This window comes from Chanodichthys erythropterus, chromosome 21 (genome assembly GCF_024489055.1).
Source record: "Chanodichthys erythropterus isolate Z2021 chromosome 21, ASM2448905v1, whole genome shotgun sequence".
Taxonomy (NCBI): Eukaryota; Metazoa; Chordata; class Actinopteri; order Cypriniformes; family Xenocyprididae; genus Chanodichthys; species Chanodichthys erythropterus.
In genome coordinates, this window is record NC_090241.1 from 4,547,827 (window position 1) to 4,567,600 (window position 19,774).

General features: G+C 39.5%; 1 protein-coding gene across 21 annotated transcripts in view; it reads right to left on the reverse strand.

Moving 5' to 3' along the window:
* The window catches only part of baz2ba (bromodomain adjacent to zinc finger domain, 2Ba), a 105,901-nt gene that overhangs the window by 22,765 nt on the left and 63,362 nt on the right, over positions 1-19,774 (reverse strand). For 11 of the 21 annotated variants that reach the window (XM_067374558.1, XM_067374559.1, XM_067374550.1 and 8 more), the window contains 15 exons: positions 16,596-16,796; positions 16,265-16,420; positions 15,739-15,944; positions 15,397-15,606; positions 12,344-12,940; positions 8,731-9,331; positions 6,568-6,858; positions 4,481-4,541; positions 3,279-3,387; positions 2,905-3,006; positions 2,152-2,368; positions 1,382-1,474; positions 1,234-1,295; positions 996-1,061; positions 117-182 (listed from right to left, as the gene is read on the reverse strand). In XM_067374558.1, the coding sequence (XP_067230659.1) occupies positions 117-182; positions 996-1,061; positions 1,234-1,295; positions 1,382-1,474; positions 2,152-2,368; positions 2,905-3,006; positions 3,279-3,387; positions 4,481-4,541; positions 6,568-6,858; positions 8,731-9,331; positions 12,344-12,940; positions 15,397-15,606; positions 15,739-15,944; positions 16,265-16,420; positions 16,596-16,796 (3,038 nt within the window). The remainder of the gene's footprint in view (positions 1-116; positions 183-995; positions 1,062-1,233; positions 1,296-1,381; positions 1,475-2,151; positions 2,369-2,904; positions 3,007-3,278; positions 3,388-4,480; positions 4,542-6,567; positions 6,859-8,730; positions 9,332-12,343; positions 12,941-15,396; positions 15,607-15,738; positions 15,945-16,264; positions 16,421-16,595; positions 16,797-19,774) is intronic. The other 10 variants (XM_067374544.1, XM_067374553.1, XM_067374546.1 and 7 more) reach the window with 2 other exon arrangements.

The following is a 19,774-nucleotide window of genomic DNA, read 5'->3' on the forward strand; positions in this document are numbered from 1 at the left end:
CCGGGGTAGGTGAGAACGAGGGAAGTTTCCTGGGGTGGGGGGGCGGGGGTTTCCACGGCGATGATTCATAGTGCTCAGAGTAGGTGTGTAGCATCTCTTCTCACTCACAAACTGACCTTTATTCGCTTTTCCGCCTCCAACATTTTGGCATTGGCAGCCTCCTCTCTCTTTTTCCGCTTTGCCTGCCAATGCAAAACAGGTCTGGGTCAGACCAGTGCTGCCGTGCTGAGTATAAACCTAAATTAAACATGCTAAACCAACATCTGTTTTATTTATAACTTATACGAACACTTTGATTGATGTGTCTGCACGAGGAAAAGCGAGAGCTTGCATCCAAACATTCTCACACACACACACACACACACACACACACAGACACGGGAAAGCCCTTCAGTCTTGCCATTGTTGCGCTTACTCTAGCTACAGATCACTGCGTCAGTGATTGAGAATGTTTTCTCCTTAAGTCTGTGTCAGAATCAACCCTCAGATCTTCAGAACTATTCAATATTCCTCGGGCTCTGACAACGGCAATATAAAAAGAAAGCAAAGGCGAATTAGCTGAAAATTTAAATACGTAATTACAAACAGCAAGAAATCCTGTTCAGAATGGCTTGCCAAGCGTGTCAGCTCCAATTTGATTTTGCCCAGCTAAAACACTTTTGAAGCCTCTATAATTGGGTGAGTAAAGTAAACAGTGTCTTCCTCCTGCTACTTATGCAAGAACTGCCATTGTCTGATGGAAAAAAATCTTTTATGTCTAATTTACCTCTGGTTTGAAACACGGGAGGCAGCAAATTTAATATTCAAAAACTGTCCACCAAAACCAATTTAGCATTAGTCCTGACGAAAATTATGCACAAAATGCTGGTGAGTGATTCTTCTGTGGTCCGGGTTCCATGTTAAACAGGAACCGAGGGGGGTGGTGTTTATTTTAAGAATGTTAAGCCTATTTCAACTCTGTTAATTTATTATTTTTTTCCGCAGTCACTCCATACCTCGAGAATCTGCTGTGCGCGGAGTTCCTTCTCCATACGGATTTGCTGAATACGCTTTATCTTTTCCTGGTAGGAGAGGAGGAGGAAGTCTGTTAATTGAAAGTGCTGCTGTGCATTTAAAAAAGTCGACTGGCAGCCAAGCTGCAGTCATAGAAGTGTTCGAAATTAACACTTATAACCTCATGTGTCATGACCCTGAGACTGACCGAAAAGCCAAGGTTTCCTTCTAAAAACTCACCTGCTGTTTGAGAATCTTCAGCTGTTCCTTTCGCTTCCTCCTCTCCTCTGCAGCCATGATGGCTGAACAAGAGATACAGATCGAGGTTTCAGCGAGATGTTTTAACATCTTTGTGAGCAATAGTGTGGTATTCATAAGCGTGGAGTACCTTGCTGTTTGCGGGCCTCCTTGGCCGCCCGTGCGAGTGCCTGTTTCTCCAGTTTCCTCATGAGCTTCATCTGAGCCGCCTGCCGGGCGATTTCTACGATGAAAACAGACAAATCCCTCACATCATCATCACTATATGAATTTCATCTACACTGTAAACCCTAACGCTCAAAATAATTAAATGCTTTGAGTAGGGCAAACTCAAATTAAACAAATTAATTCAATCAAATTAACTTTTATGAGTATTTAGAACTTTCTTTTTCTTTTGAGATCACGAAACTGACACATTTGAATTGTTTCACTGTTTTGAGTTTTACGGATTTCCATTTCCCAGCATGCGCTGCCATGACACTCGAAAAGGAGAGTAAATGCTAAAATTAAGTGTTATACAATGTTTTGTTTTTTTGTGCAAGATTAATGTTAAGTGGGAGATTTAGTAATGTTTAATGATTTGCTATCCCAATTTAGAAGAGTTTCTGTTATGTTGGGTTCATCATGATGACGAGTGAAATTATTGTGTTATCAAATTAGAAGTTAAAGCTAGCTAAATTTCCACAGATTACAAGTTAAATGTACGAAATTAACATACTAAATGTAAAACAAAAATGTCAAGTTAGAAGCAATTAAAATGTATGAATAAAAAACTGAAATCTGCCAAACTTTGAATTTCTTAACTTGTAATTGATTACCTCAAATTTTTTTGAGTTTTGCCAACTTATTCGGTTTTATAGTGTATGAATGAGCTGTGCAAGTCAAATGAAAGCACTTTACCCTGAGCCTCGAGCTTGCGCAATAGTTTGGCCTCAGAGGGACTTGGGAATTCGCTCTCTCCTAGATTCGGGGGGCGGCCCTTTCGACGCCGACTGCCCGAAACCTCACTGCCGCCCCTCGGCTGCCGCTCAGTGTTGGGCGGACGGCCTCGCCGGCCCTCCATGGCCAAGATACGAGGGATGACCTCTTCCTCTTTCAGAAGAGCCCACTGCAGACCCTGCGGGGAAGCGGGGAACAGAGGAGGGTCAGACTTATGAAAACAATGGTAGAAACACAGAAAGTTTCCTAATTTAGTGCCACATCACTAAATAATATCACTAAACACTATAATAATTAATCAGTAATATTCTGAAATGGTACTATCATTGCAGGTCTGTTTTTAGCAAATTAATTAAAAGCATGAAATTAAGCAAATTCAAAAAACAAGAGAGTCAAGTTTCATTTAAATTTTAATCAATAAACTGTCCCAACTTGAGCTCCTCTGTATCTTTAATCTAAAGAATCTCTTTCAACACACATGACAGACAAAACATGAAGTAACACCCTGTGGAAACAACGAGCGCTGATTATTGCACAGACTCCCTACAGTTTAAAAGGGGAAATTCAGGCTATCGGGGTTCAATCAAATTCCCTGCCCTGTTCAAGATGAAAGAGAGATACAGGGAGAGCGAAAGAATACGAGCCAGAGAGACAGAGAGAAAAAAAAGAACATAAAGAACAAAAAAAGAAAAAGAGGAGATGAAAGGCATTCACCTGGGGTCCTTCTCTGGCTTCATAGAAGTCACCAACCCTTATTTTTGCACTGAAGCTAAAATTATCACGTGTGATGTCAGTTATTCCGTATCTGGACAGATACTACAGAAGAGAGAATAATAGTGATTTTGTCAGACAGGACATCCAGAGAGCCATTAGCACTATAATGGTACCAAACTGAAAGCAGCCTAGCACACTTGCCATAACAGTGCATAGCTAGCTAAAGTGACCAGATCATCCAAGTAAACTGCTGGATCTTACACCAGTAACTGCTAATGGTGCACTGGGAGAGGAAAGGGGTTTAACGGGTGGGGAGTGAGGCTTCCTGAGCGTTTGGGGGGTCTAAGCGAGAGGCAGCAGGGAAGACTGCTTACCTTTACGACATCCGGGTACTGTCGCAGTCGCTTGCCGCACGGGGCGTAATACGCAACGTCTCCCTGCAGCCGACCGCCCACTGTTTTCATCCTGGTCTCTCTTTGCCAGCTAGAACAATACCATACACGTTGAAGAAAAGGGTGTTTATCACTGTGTACAAACTTAAAGGAAAAAAAAAAAAAAAGGCTTTATGCTATTTTACTCTTTATGCTAATAAAATAATACCATGGATTTTTGGACATGTACCTTCATTTATTTATTTATTATTATTTTTAAAGGCAGATCAGCAGCAAGACTATCTTCATGGCGAGAACAAAGCGAATGACAAAAATCATACATTTAACAAAAAAAAAAAAAAAAAAGAGACATTTAAAGGGATAGTTCACCCAAAAATTAAATTCTGTCATCATTTACTCACCTTCAAGTTGTTTCAAACCTGTATAAATTTCTTTGTTCTGCTCTACACAAAGAAAGATATTTTGAAGAATACGGGTAACCAAACCCTTGTGGGGCACCACCGACTTTCATAGTATGGAAAAAAAAATACTGTTTGGTCAAAATATCTTCTTTTGTGTTCAGCAGAAGAAAGAAATTCATACAGGTTTAGAACAACTTTAGGGTGAGTAAATGATGACAGAACTTTCTAAAATATATCCAGTTAAACGTATCTCTGAGTAAAACCATCTATTTACATTAAAACTGTGCAGTCCAGAAAAATATGTTAACCCCTAACAGTCAGTTAGTTTGACAAGGAAGGCATGATGGTGGTTCTTCACCTTTCAATCATGTGTAAATCTTGAATGATCTAAACGACACCCAGTAAAAACAACTTGAACATACCTACACATTTAAAAATACTAAAAAACACTTTTTCTTATACTACAATTTATTTCATATAACATATTTCTGTGGCATTCACATGTACCTCGATAATGCAAATAATAAATATGAATATGAATGTGCATAAGAACCATGGTTTTATAAGATAATTGTGCAATGGTGCCACCATAGTTCCTGTTTGAATGGGTTTGTAATAACAGAGAAAAGAACTCTGATTTGAGGAGAGTGTTTACTCATCTGCAGTTTTAATGTGATGTTTATGAGATTGTGTGCTGTGTTGCTGCAGAAGCACAGGATGCAGATCTGCAGTTAACAGGTGTTGAGTCATGCTGCCACCAGCGTGTGTCATATTTAAACGTACCCCATTTCCAGCGGAATCCGTAAATCATCTTCATTCATCACTCGCTTTCTCTTCGCAGAGCCTGAGACAAGACAACAGCCAGACAGACACACACACACACACACACACATCTTAAGCAAACCGTCTCATCATCTCTTACAAATTACAATTCACATAATGAGCAAACAACATCAAATAAAACCTAGATTTTTATTTGTTCTGCTTTTGATGCATGCATAAAACCCGCCTCCACAAGGCCAGGGGATTGCAACGCGATTGCTAAGGCGTCCTGAATGTTTTTCACTAGGGGATCCGTTAATATTAAAATTCTGGCCAATAGTGATAAGGCAAACTGTTTCATGTCATGACAGATAAACAAAAAATGGACAGAAGTTAATTCAAATAAACTAAAAATAAAACACAAACCAAGATAAATGTAAATCTAGGCATCATAACATTTTAATATACAGTATGAGAAATGGATATTCATCTTGAGATTTGCTAAAGATTACATGTAACACTGTTATTAAATTATTAACTTTAAATAAAATAAATAAATAAAGTTTAAAGAATCAAATGAAAAAATAGGACAAATGAGCATGAGCAACTAAATATACAATATTGGTTGATATTATATGCACTACCATTCAAAAGTTAGGGTCAGATGATTTTTCTTTCTACTTATTCTTACTTTCTATTTATCAAAGAATCCTGAAAAAATGTTTCCACAAAAATATTAAGCAACAGTTTTCATCATTAATAATCAGAAATGATTCTTGAGCAGCAAATCATCATATTAGAATGATTTCTGAAGGATCATGTGACACTGAAGACTGGAGTAATGATGCTGAAAGTTCAGCATCACAGGAATAAATTACATTGTAAAGTATATTAAAATAGAAAACAGTTATTTTAAATTGTAATATTTCACAATATTGCTGTTTTTTACTATATTTTTGATCAAATAAATGTAACATTGGTAAGCAGAAAAACTCTCAACAAAAGAACCCACTTTCAAGTCTCAAGTAAGGTAAATTTAGGTTCTTAGATTTGACCTCCTGTAGGCTAAATCGATGGGGTATTTTAGCCCAATTTCTTTTAGGCGGGTAAACATCTGATCAGATAATAGTAAAAGTAATAGCTCTCCTAAATAAGCTGCATGATTTAAGGGTATGATTTATGTCCGTAGCACAAATGATGCAAGACGGGCTACGCACTCAAGTATAATGCTTAGGGATAAGGTGTTGTTGAAAAATATGAGTAACAGCAATAGTGACACCAACAAAAACCACAGGAAGAAACTAACAAATTCATATCGCTCAAATCTCTCCTTCAGAGAAGGGAAGTCAGTAAACATATTGGGCGTTAAGTGAATCTCTCAGCCGCTCAAATAATCACAGTAACTCTTTTCAGCTTATTACAGATTCCGCGCGCTTTTCAACGACACAATTCGGCTTCATTAGAAAAGGCGTTTAATTCCATCGCGGTGAGGGATGCTGAATGGCATCCAAGAGCAGATGCACTTCTGTGGCATGTTTGCTGGATTTGAGAGTGTTTTGTTTAACAAATGTCTCTGTTAGTTTCAGAAAGAAAATAGAAAAAAAAAAACAGATTAAGCCAGCCAAACAGAGTTAGTTGATGTGCTTCAGCTAACAGGTTAAGGCAAACACGGTACCGGGGTTAACCTAGACACACCACACAAAGAGCTCTTGTTACCAGCTACATTTACCTAACCTTAAACCTGACCCTGCATAAACCAAACACAAGAGGAAAACACAATTAATGGAAAGAGTTTAAAATTAATTCTGTTTTGTTTTGTTCCTGGAATACAGGCCAGATACAATGGCTAGGTCCAAGGACACACACCCAAATAGACGGGAGCAAAGGGAGCCGAGTGATGCCAGACGCCATCATTTATCTTTCTAAAAATAGACACCCCGTCATCTGAGTGTGACAACCCGCACACAGACAAATACGCAAACAAAAGGACACGCACAAACACACAACACATACTGCGTGCACACTTTTAATACTGACACAGCTCTGAAAGAAGGTGTCAAGCATATCCAGTTTTAGTCTAGTTTAGTAATGACGTTGCCTGTGGTTACCTGGAGAGGTGCCAACAGAGTACGATGAGGAGGGAGAGCTGTGATAGGTCAAGGCACCGGAGCTGCTCACAATGGTGGGCGTGGCCACACTGGAGGGCTTAATGACCTGGAGGTTTAGTGGCAGACAGTCAGACAGGCTGTGATTGGTGGAGGAGTTAAGATGGGAAAACCCCTTGCTGAGTTTCTGAGGAGTCTTCTCTCCATCTGTGTCCATCTCCATGCCTCCGTCCTTGCGCTTCTTTTTACCACCCTCTGAACCGTTCATCTCGCTATCTGAATTACTGTCTGACTCTGAAAAATAGCAGGCAAGAGGAGAGGACATGAGACGGTGTTTATGGAATTGATCATTATTACATGTCTTGTGTCATGCTGGTTGCAACAATGAGCTAAATTAAAGGCAATATAGTAATAGTAATGTAAGGCATATTTCATTGGATCAGGATTTTAGGTCAAGTCAAGTCAAGTCAAGTTCCCTGACTTGACAGTAGCTGTGTAACAGTACATGTATTCGTCCCAAACCGCACAGTACGGACGTCACGTTTTGGTGCATGCAATCAGACGACGAATACAGTGAGTCATGGATGATCCACTCTCCAATCCAGAAGGGGGCGCATGAGGTAATGCAACGCTGTTTGCTAACCGCCACAAAAGGAAAAAAAGCGGAAGAACAGCAGCCCATACGCGAATGACTTGAGCGCTTGAAAACAAAGTCCACTAGATAATGCGCAAGCGTCGAAAGCGTCTTTCTGCATTCATGGACAAAGGAGAATACTTTGAAAGGCTCGTGCACTAAACTGTGTGCCAAAAGAAGCGGAATGTGGAAAATGGGTTTGTTGAGCAAATTGTAACACTCCTAATGCACACGTTTTATTTTTCATTACCCTGTTTATTTTGTACTTTTATAACATGAAATGTTTCAGTTTTGTAGCTGATTATGACCAAATACCTTTTGCTTTTTATCCGCCCTGCAAAAATATGAGCTATCCAAGAGTGCATTCTGTTTACTGCTTAATACACTATAGGAGGCTGTACTCTACTAACTAGGGGACTAAAGGGGGTCGCACACCGGACGCGTAGCTCGGCGCCGCGCAGCGTCACGTCTCTGACAACTCACAGGTATCGCACACCGGCCGCGCACATTATATACGCGCGAGCTCAATTTTGACTCGACTCCTGATAGAAGAGCTGCACAATGGGAGTGTTTTACGTCAACAGGGAAACGTCACATGCCTAAGCTTTAATATTTCGCACTGTGTACATGGAAAAATGGCACAACAAAGCAAAAGGAATGAAAATGCTATGTTTATTATACATTTTTAGACTTTATTCAAGCTGTTAAGCTTAGAATGTGAAACTGATGTATCTTGCAGCACAGGGTGAAGTCAGTATGTACATTAACGACGATTTGAGAGAAATATAATATACATTTAATGTAAAACAATGTACATGGCGCTCTGTGGCACGGCAGGATTTTAAACAACTTCCTGAGTCGTTGCTGGGCGCCGCGAAAGCGCGCCGAATGTCGCCGCCGGTGTGCGTACTCTCATAGAAAACAATGCGTTCGAATTTTAAAGACGTGGCGCGACGCTGAGCTTCGCGTCCGGTGTGCGACCCCCTTAAATGTCGCTAGGTGGAACAAACTCTGATTTGCACTACTGTCTGTTCAAAATAAATGAAAAGAAACCTAGCATTGAGGATTTGTTCCTTTACAACACTTATGACTATTAACTAGTTGCTTATTAGCATGCATATTATGCTTTATAAGTACTAATAAACAGCCATTAATGCCTTATTCTGCAGGACCATATTCTACATCCCATAATCCTACCCGATACCTTAACAACTACCTTACTAACCATTAATAAGCAGTAATTAGAGTTTAGGTAAATAAGCAGCAATTAGGAGTTAATAGTGAGAATTGGACCCTAAACTAAAGCGTTGAAAAGGAACAAACCATTTTGACCATTTTTCCAATTGTACCGAAAACTTACAGAACCGTGACCCCAAATCCGAGGTACGTACCGAACCGTGACTTCGGTGAACCGTTACACACCTACTTGAGTTGATAGTGATTGAACTGAAAATAATTTGGTGTAGGATATACAAATTTCACTCATGAATTGCTAGTAACAAGAGTGAGTTAATAATGAAAACCATTCTCACCTGAAAGACTGTCATCTGAATCCTCTTCATCATCATCCTCTTCATCCTCCACATCATCATCCTCGTCATCTTCATCTTCAGCAGAGTCATCTGAGTCTTTGCTGCTGGGCAGCTCCTGCTCGGCTCCGCTGTGTTGAAACAGGTCCACCAAAGACTGCACCAGGTGGTTCTGGGATAGACCCCTCCAGGCCTCTAATGCTTTGGGAGTCTTGCTCTTCCGCGGCTCACGGGTGCGGTTAGGAGTGGGAGACGCAGAAGCGGGGCTCTTACGGCCTCCCGTGCTGAGGTTGACGGGTACGTCTGAGCGGGGTTTGGTGGTTAGTGCCAACGGCATATCTTGGGTGCTCTGGATGACTCCGTTGGGCTGGCCCAGACCCAGCAGGCCATGAGAGAAAGGCAGACTGGAGGAGGACACGCCTTGCGCTGCAGGGGGCTTGGTCCTACCTGACGCCTCGGAGCTGAGCTTAAGAGGGAGCAGAGAGGAGGAGGATGATGAAGATGAGGAAGAGGATGTGGGCACCCCTGCCCTCTTGTTTATCTTATATGGGTCCTGCTGTTTCTTTAACTGGAGAGGAAACGTCTGGTCCTGGGACAGGAAAGACTGCAGAAGGAAAAACAAAGAGAACAATGATAGAGAGTAAGAAAAGCAAGTCTATATCACATTCAGTCTCATGTCATGAAGTTTCAAGAGCAAAATTTTCACTGGACAATAGGTGAATGAAGTTGTTCTTAGTTATAATAATATACTATATTTATGTATAATAAATATACACACGTACATACACCAAGGATTATAACTATAACAATAACTACAACTATAAGTTTTAATAATCATTCTAATTATATGAAAATAGTGAAGTTATGATACCTATAATGATAATGACACAGAGGGATGATATCATTGGAATCACTTTCAGAATAATTTTTTTTTCTAGGTGATGAACGATAAAAACACTGAAACACAATCCACCCGACTTTATAGACCTTGAGCATTTAAAACAGCAGATGATATAACTGCATCGTGTGCTTAGAATAAAAAAGGATCATCCGTTGGTGTGGATACTAATATAGATATCTATATATTCAGAAGTTATCTTTATAGTTATCGTTCTTAGCGTGAATGGGCCTTAAAGGGATAGTTCACCCAAAAATTAAATTTGCTGTTAATGCACGCAGGCCATCCAAGATGTAGGTGACTTTTTTCTTCAGTAGAACAGTAGAGATCAGTAAATCATGGTCCTCTGTGATTCTGTGAGTCAATGGTTGCTGTCACTTTGAGATTAAAAAAAAAAAAAAACAGTCTATGCAAGTAACTTAAAATTATTTGCAAAATTTTTACCTCTAATCCACAGCCTTGGCAAACAGCCCCGAGCATGTCCATGACAGTCTGGAGCGCGAGCTTCCTGTCGCTTAATAACGTATACACAAGCAAACTCACACGTGAGCTGATGCTGTGTTTGTTTACAACAGAGAGATTCCCAAAATTTGAGCTCAAACGTCATTATGCGACAGGAAGCTTGCACTCCAGACTGCTGTGAATTCGCTCCGGACTGTTTGGTGAGGCTGTGGATTACAGGTAATAATGTTGTAAATAATGTTCAGCTTCTTGCACAGACCTAACGTTTCAGGTTTTAAGATCTAAATGTAATGTCAGGAGCCTAGGGTAATAATTATGTTTTGTCTGCATATGTTTTTTTTTTTATATATAACTTTTTGAAGTGACGGCAAACATTGACTTCCATTACATGAAATCACCTTTGACCACGGTTTCAGCTAAAAATCTTCTTTACTGTTCAACTGAAGAAAAAAATAAAAACAAAAATCATTTACACCTTGGATGGCCTGAGGCTAAGTAAATTAACTGCATATTTTCATTTTCAAGTCATGTATAAATGTATAAATCATTCCATATGGGAGACTGTGATTTTTGCGTACATCTGGTGGTATAGTTCTGCATTAAAATGGTGTATAAAACCCATTTATATTATTCATATCTCTTTATCTATTTCTTGAAATCAATATTACAGCATGTTCTTCTGTGGGGCAATACTGTTTTCAAAACAAAATGGAACAAAACAGAATTTCCTTGAACGAAGCACATCTTCAGAGAAAGTGAGATATGTATACTGAGAGCAAAGATGAGAGGAGGAACAAACAACAAATTGACTGATAAACAAAGAGAGTGAGAGTGAGAGAGGGGAAAAACAGCAGAGAGGGAGAGGTGGAGATGTGGTAATTGCACTGGTTGTCATGTGACTTAAGTGCTGGTGGAGGAAGAGTGTGAGTGAGCATAATGCTGCTCTGACTCACTGAAACAGAGAACAACAGCGTGGCCATGACTCTATCAGCTCCACAACATTCATTAAGAGAGAAGGAATGCTCAAACTCTGCCTGCCTTCAACCGCTGAGCTCAATGCTTTGAAATCCTCATAGACCATTATAGTTTCCTGACTCATGAACATGTTTGTGTTGAAATAATAAGAAAATTGGCACTTGCAAGAGTGTTTCTACGAGGTTGCTAAGGAGTTGCCTGAGTTCAATAAACTTCTTAAGATAAGAAAAACTGTCATATTAATCGTTTACCAGAAGATATTTTCTTCCATATTGCAATGTTTATCTGAGTGAAACAGATTATTGAAAAGAAAAAAAAAAAAAAAAATCCACTTCTATCCACTGGTTGCTGATTGGATGGAGGCAGAAATGAATGTGAGCTTGCAGCCAATTCTAAGACAGAGGCGGGGTTTATTGGGTCCCAGTCCTTAGATATGAATTGGGTTTATTTACTGGGTAATTTTATTAACCTCTATTTATTTACTTTTATTAAAAAGTAATAGCAAGCCACATGCTTTCAGGAACCATTCATACAGCACAAACACTGCAACTGCAAGTATAAGCAAGAGTAACACTGTTATTTGCCTTAGTAAGCACCGCTAATAAAATCAAAATATTATGAAACTGTTCCCCACCGTAACATAATAAAAAAATCACTCTGGTTAATTACAAGAAGAAGAAAAAACTATATTAACCTCTTCAACAGCAATTTCAAGGCAACAAAAGGCGAGGTGAGGAAAAGGCACATTTATTACACTCATTTACTGAAATCTGGACCCTTAAGAAGTCATGGAGTTAATTGCCTGTTGGTTTTGCTTCAGTAATTCTAATAAAGCGATGCACATTGTCACTTTCATTTACCAACTAAAGCCACACGGTCGGGAAGCCAGTGCTACTGATAAGAGAATGGAGCTGTCCTTTCTGTCCTTCTCTCTGCGTTTCTGTCTTCAGCACATTCACAAACACAAACACACACACACACACACAAATAACTCTCTCGCCCACTCACATTCTCCCTCTCCGTTACTCTGACCTTTTCAAATAGGCTGGTCAATAAGGAGAGACACGTCCTGAATACAAACAGCACCCTAAAAGCGATAATCCTAAATTGGCTTAAAAGATACGGACAGAAACTGTGGAGAATTTGCTTTAGCTGGTTTGCTTTTCTGGAAAATGAAAATGTGGACGCTGGCCTTGAGGGAAAAGTGAGATTAATGTGTGGACTTGAAGGATGAACATTCTCACATTGCTCCTGCTAGACTGTGGCAAACTATCTACTCACCTGTTTTAGCCTGTAGTCAGCAGTGACTTGTGCCAGAGAACTTTCGAGAAGCTTCCTGCTGGTCAGAGCATCCAGTGCTGGAGATTGGGACTTGTGGGAGGAAGCTTGAGATTGCGCCTTGAGGGAAGGGGTGAGAGGAGGCGGTTTGGGGGAAGAGGACAGGGGGAGGGGTTTCGGAGGGGAGGGGACTGATAGTGGCTTGGGGGAGGAGCATAACGAGAGTGGGAGGGGCTGAGGTGAGGAAGTGAGAGGCTTGGTAGAGGCTGAGGGTTTTTTTGGAGAGGAGTTAAGATGCTGTGGAGAATGTTTAGGAGAAACGTCTCGACGTGACTGTGCGATCAGTGCTAACGGTTTAGCTGCAGCAGCCAGGCCTGTGGACTGGATGACGCTGGTGTGGAGGGGTCTTTCCCTGGCTCTGCTGCCCGACAGAGACAGCAGAGGGGACTGAGACAGGGCTGGCGGAGGTGGAGAGCGGTGCAGGTGCACTGGAGGAGAGGGCTCTAAAGGTGCACTGCCCGGCAGGCCTCCGTGGAAGTCCCGGGCCTCCAGCAGCCTGGTCTTTTCCTTCTTACTGAGCCCAGAGTTTGACGTCACAATCTGGGTAAACAAGATGAGGGAGAAGTCCACTTGTTGATTAAGGATTTTACACCAAAACAACTCATAATGTGTTTTTACAAGACTATTCACCAACCCTCAGCATTAAAATGGTTGTTTTTGATACTCTACCTTTAAGACATATGTAAATGACCTCTGTTTATCATTTAGCAGATACTTTTATCCAAAGTCACTTCCAGTGCACTGGAGCAATCAGGGGCCGTATTCACAAAACATTTTATCTTACCACTAAGAGTTCTCCTAAATAGCAGTAAAAGTTCTTAGCTAAGAGTTTTCTCTTAAAACCTATTCACAGAGCTGCTGTGACAAACTTTTACTAAGAAACAGACTGAAGTCTTAAGAGTAAGGGCGGGGTTGACCTCGTTGCTATGGAGTAAACACACAGTGATTAGATGATGGGGGAGGAGTCAGCGATTTAATCATAGAAATATTGTAGAATGAAGTGTCATGTTTCCAAATTAAAATAAAAGTTTTAAAATACAAATGTTGAATTATTCAAATAAATATTTTTTTTATAAAAATGTTGCCATAGTCAAAATAAAATGTTGCCATAAAGGTTTTAAAATGTAGGCTAAGTGTCACTATTTAAACTAGTATATACAGTTTATTGTTTCCACCTCTTGGATGTATTCATCTCAAGGGAATGCAGAATTGAAGCAACAAATTATATATATATATATATATATATATATATATATATATATATATATATATATATATATATATATATATATATATATATATATATATATATATATATATATATATATATATATATATATATATATATATATATATATATATATATATATATATATATATATATATATATATATATATATATATATATATATATATATATATATTTACTCCATTCATTTGTAAGTGTGAACTCATGAAAACCAATGCCACAGATAATCAGACAATATTTATTTGTTAAAGTTTTTTTTTTTTTTGGGCGTCTCATCGTAGATTCAAATCTAGAAATCAAAATGCATTGCATTTATGAAGAAAAGGTTCAGCACCTAAGGCTCTATTGCTATTGCCTCAATTGTGTACAGTGTCTTTGGGTGGATTAGGACTGTTTGTGATTTAGTCTTAGTGACTTAGGAGTCCTCTTGACTACTCTTAATGTTAGGACTCCTAAAATTAGGACTGACACGCCCATTATTTTTAAGAGTTTCTCCTAAATCGGCAAGTTATGAGCTACTTTTAGCCTTAAGATGTTTTGTGAATACGGCCCCTGAAGGTTAAGTGCTTTACTCAATGGTGTGGAGAAACTATGACACATTTTTGTAGGCCAAAACCCGGAAGCGAGTTAGCATTTTAGCACCTCTGGTTCCATCGTCCCAAAGTCAGTGGGTTTTTGGTGTCATCCCAAAGTCAATGGGTTTTTGGTTAAATGGCTAAAATTAGGTCTGTGGTTAACACAAGCTCAAGATACTTTCACGTTTTATTCTACGACATAAAATACACCAGTATTAACCTACCCATGCTGTTACATGTCTTGAAAAAGGCGGTTGCTAACAAGTGGCTAAATAGGACTACAGAGGCTGTCAGCGACATCAAAGTCCCTTTCAAGGAAAGTCTGTTTACTCGCCGGCCATATTTGCAACGTCTCCAGGCAGCTATTTCAGGCATCCCAGACCAAGTCCCATCTATTTGAATGGGGAAATCTCAAAAACTGCTTGGCAAACTCACAACGAAATAAATCAGCAACAAAATCTGACATGAGCTGTCTCATAAATGTTTTTTCTTATTCTCAAATAGCGTTAAAAAAGCTTATTTTTCAGGATAGGTTTTTCAGGCCAATGCGCATGAGTAGTCTCAGGTTACTTTATCAATCAGCGATTGGCTCTTTTACTTAGAAGGCGGGACGTATTCCACCATATTGCACATTGTAATTTCTCACATTCATAACTAATAGGAGTGATCAGTCTTTTTATATCTATAGTCTTTGGCGACATTAAACGTCATCACGCTGAACAGGTAAGCTCAGTCCACTTTTACAGCCTTGTTAAGTTTATAACTGCACTCTTACAAACTATTCTAATTCAAACTTTCAGGGAAAATATCTTTAGATAAAGAGTTGTTGGTAGTTTGGTGACGTTGAAATCGTGTGACCGTGGTGTAGTTCGCTACCTTTAGCTTTTTGCTACTGACGACTGCATTTAGACTTCAAAATTCAAAGTTGTGTTCATCCGTGAAAATTATCTTCTTGATGGACAAGTATCAAACTTTTGTTGATCACAGAACATAGAAGCCTATGGGGTTTTTGACGAGGGAACGGGCGTGATGCTAACTGCCGATTGGCTTACAAAGTGACATCATAGTTCCATCACTCAATGGCTCACTGGTGCAATGCTAAGATTCAGACCACAAACCTTCTGGTTAACAGCCTGGAAAACAATAATAAGCTAATATGAGCAACATCTCACTTTCATTTTCTTTTTTTTCTGACGCTCCTTTTCCGAGTCTGACTCTTCGCTGTCTTTACTCTGCTCATCTTCGTCTTCGTCATCATCATCTTCTTCCTCTCCAAGATCATCAATATCGCTGCTGCTCACGCCGTCGCTGTCAGTATCCAGCGACGATCCAGATTCACTCTCGCTTACGGCAGACCCCTCTACCTGCTTCTTACGGGCTTTCTGCATTGGTCGACACAGACATCAGTGTTAATGAATTCAACACACAATTAAATAATTGGTCATGTATATGTAGTGTTTGTGTGTTTAGACCACACGCTGCATTTCCGCTCCTTGCGTGCAATGGTGTCGTACCTTCTCTTTAGTTTTCTGTGAGGGTTTCTCCTGAAGCGCCCCTGTGCTGTTGCTATGGTGACTGGCCTTGCGGTCGCGGGCTTTGGCGTTGAGTGTCCGGCTGTGTTCAGGGGGCCGGAGCGCGGGGGAGGGGGAGGCAGAAGCCGAAACAGTTCCTTTAGCCGCAGAAGGAGACAGCGAACGACCATTCACAGCTCCGTTCACACCTGTGCTCCAGAGAGTTCACATGAACCAGTCAGATGCTTTTAAACTATGCAAGTTTTTGCTACAATTGTTGTTACAATTTCCCTCAAAATATATACTATGTTAAATAGCCTTCAGCATTGATTTCTGGGACAAAAGTATAGGTTAAAACTGCAGAATCTCCTGATGAATTCAACACTGCAGGCGACTGCTCAAGGCGATGATTACTGCGAGTGCACCAGCCTGAAGGCTACATTACTGCTGCATAACTTTTGTTTAACATTAAGTCTGCCTCCAAGGAATATCACACATTTCCAGGAGGCAGATATAGACAGATTAATACCTTTGGAGGCCTGACTGCTCTTGCTGGGTGTTTTGGATGTATACGGATTGGCCTCGTGGTTGTGAAGGGGTGGGGCGAACATAGGTGGCAGACCCAAAAAAGGTGGGAAGAATGCTGGAGGACTCCGTCCATGTGCTTCTGCTGCTCTCCACCATTCTGAGAAAAGAGAGTGTAAACTACCTTATAACACTAGGGTAGATAATCTAAATGAGACTGGACTGAAATAAATATGAAATGATAATAATAATTGATTATACTTTTGTGTCATTTAATTACATAGGGCTTGGTGTCATCAGACCTTCGGTCATGAATAAAGGGTATGCACACATACCTGAGAAGGCTCCTAGTTGTGGGTGAGCTGCGAGGGCAGCAGAGACCCCCAGACCTCCTAGACCTCCAAACTCTGGGCGGACCGTTGCTGGTGATAGCAAACCAAAGGCTGGGTGGGCCATGAGAGGGTACGCGCTGGGCACAGAGGTCACTGAGCTGACACTGAAGGGCTGGTCACTGCCCGTCAGCCCAAACAGAGGACCTGTCCCGTCAAACACACACATAACACACCATTACACATTCAGCATTAGATAATCAGAACATTTTAAAAGGGTAATGCTTAAAACAAGAAATGGTTGCCACTAGGGAAAATAAATAAACAAATAAGCCTAATTATGTAATATGTAAACTATGGGTGCAACGAGATTTCTAGTTGAGGTGAAAAGATGTCTCGATATATTGCCATGACAGAGTGTGAGTGTGAAATTAGGATAGAATATGTCACTACTACATTTACATTACGACTCCACTGTTGTTTTGCTTTTTATATAAATAAAAACCATTTCATTAAGTTTGATAACAGTCACTTCAATCCCATCCAGCTCATCCAACACGAGCTGAAGAATCGTACGTAGTGCAGCAGGAACAGAGGTCACTGTTCACGTGATGAGAGTAAGATGAGATGACTGACAAGACCATGGCAGAGGATTCGTTGCACAACAGAGCCTAAGCGTCTGACAAATGTCTTATCTTGTAGAAAGCGCACTCAGCACCGCTGCTCCCTATTCACAGAGTACACGTGATAGTGGAAACGAAAGCGAAAGTAAAACGCGAACGCGCATTCAAACGCGATTTCAATACCCTGCCTTTTGAAAGCGGCTCCCTGATGCATGCAAATATCTCCCGATACGAAAGCTATCTCTCAGCTCTGTATCATCCTTGAAGAAAAATTTGGTCTTTGAATATTGAGAGAGTACTTTGATTAAGGTTGCACTTATTGTTTGCACTTAAGACTCTTATTTATTTTTATTATACTGTTTTTATTTCTATGCTGAATTTGTGGAAAGGAGTTCAGTTAGGAGGTCAAAAGTTGTAGAAGCACATAAATCAAGTACAGTTCTAAGGTCTGAAGAGACCTATGAAATCATACAGGAGAGAAGCCAGTCAGTTGAGTTTGTGGCAAAACCTTTTACAGTGCTTGAGTATTGTTGTCTTTTACTGCATATGATAATTCATACTCAGACATTCATTATAAGATGATTAGTTAAAGCATTACAAATGCACCTGCAGACTTTTTTTCTAGTCATGTATTTCGTCATTGAGGATTTCTTAAAAATACTGTAAAAATCTAGTCTCGCCTCATTCTCGTGAACTCGGTCTAATGTCTCGTCTCGCGAGTTAACTGTCTCATCACACCCCTAACGTAAACCAGCTTTGCCTCTAAGTATAATGGTTACTGGATTTTTTTCTTTTGAAGTAGTAGAATACCACTCTGCCACTCGTGACACTTTAGGAATAGAGAGAGAAGTTATTTGTATGAGAAAGAAAGTGAGTGTTAGTGTCGAGTGATTCAGAGTTCAGTGAGAGCTTATATGTGTTCTGAGTGCTCTGTCAAGGTGTGTGGGCTTGTGTGTATATATCAAAGAGACATTCAGAAAGCTGTATGGCTCTGTGTGTGTGTGTGTGTGTGTGTGTGTGTGTGTGTGTGTGTGTGTGTGTGTGTGTGTGTGTGTGTGTGTGTGTGTGTGTGTGTGTGTGTGTGTGTGTGTGTGTGTGTGTGTGTGTGTGTGTGTGTGTGTGTGTGTGTGCCTAGAGAAGAGTAAGCCTCATAGTGCTGCATCAGCCTCTAAAGCCACATATCTGGATATGACTATAACAATTCGCCCCTAGTTGCAATCCTAACTAACATTCAGTTTGCTCATGAAGCTGCATTCTCAGTCACAAAGACTTGAAGCGTTTATGTTTGCATGCCCAGGAAAGAAGAGACAGCATGAGCATTTTCCCTTTTGCATTTACGTTTTCAGTATTGTGTGTTTAGATGTAGATGATGCAGACATGGAGGGGTTAGATAAAACCTCCCCCTGGGGACATTTGGGTACACCTATATATACACACTACCATTCAAAAGTTTGGGATGTGTAAGATTTTTATTTTTTTTAAAGAAATTGAAGAAATTAATATATTTATTCAACAAGGAGGCATTACATTTATCAAAAGTAACAGTAAAGATTTACAAAATTAAATTACAAAACATTTACAATGTTACAAAAGATTCTATTTCAAATAAATGCTACACTCTAAAAATGCTGGGTTAAAAACAACCGAAGTTGGGTTGAAAATGGACAAACCCAGCGGTTGGGTTAAAATGTTTGCCCAGCTTGCTGGGTAGTTTTATTTAACTCAACTATTGTTTAAAGATTACTGTATTACTTGTTTAAAATGAACCCAAAGTATGTTGGAAATTAACATTTACTAATATGTTTAATAAATGAACATTTATTAGTAAGTTTAATGCATAATAATTAAACAAACATTTTTAAAATGGCTTATTAATAAATGTTCTCCTTTTGATTATTATTGTTGCCTCTAGTAATTATGTGTATAATTTTTAATTTCCAACCTATTTTGAGTTCATTTTAAGCCAGCCATATAGACATTTTTAAACAATAGTTGGGTTAAATAAAAACTGCCCAGGGCAAACATTTAACCCAACCGCTGGGTTAAAACAACCCAATCACTGGGTTTGTCCATTTTCAACCCAACTTGGGTTGTTTTTAACCCAGCATTTTAGAGTGTATAGTTATTTAAATATGTTTTCAACATTGCTAATAATAATAAATATTTCTTGAGCAGCAAATCAGCTTATTAGAATGATTTCTGAAGGATCATGTGACACTGAAGACTGGAGTATTGATGTTGAAAATTCAGCATCACAGGAATAAATTACATTTTACAATATATTCACATAGAAAACAGATTTTTAAATTGTAATAATATTTCACAATATTACTGTTTTTTTGTTGCTGTTGTTTTTTAATCAAATAAATGCAGCCTTGGTGAGCAGAAGAGGCTTCTTTTGACATTAAAAACATTAAAAATCTTACAAATCCCAAACTTTTGAACGGCAGTGTATATTTTCCATGTAAAAATGTTTTTTTTTTTTTTTTTTTAGGAGTAGGGATAATCTATTGTATTTATAATTAGCTTTATATATAAAAAACAGTCTATGGTATGTCTTCA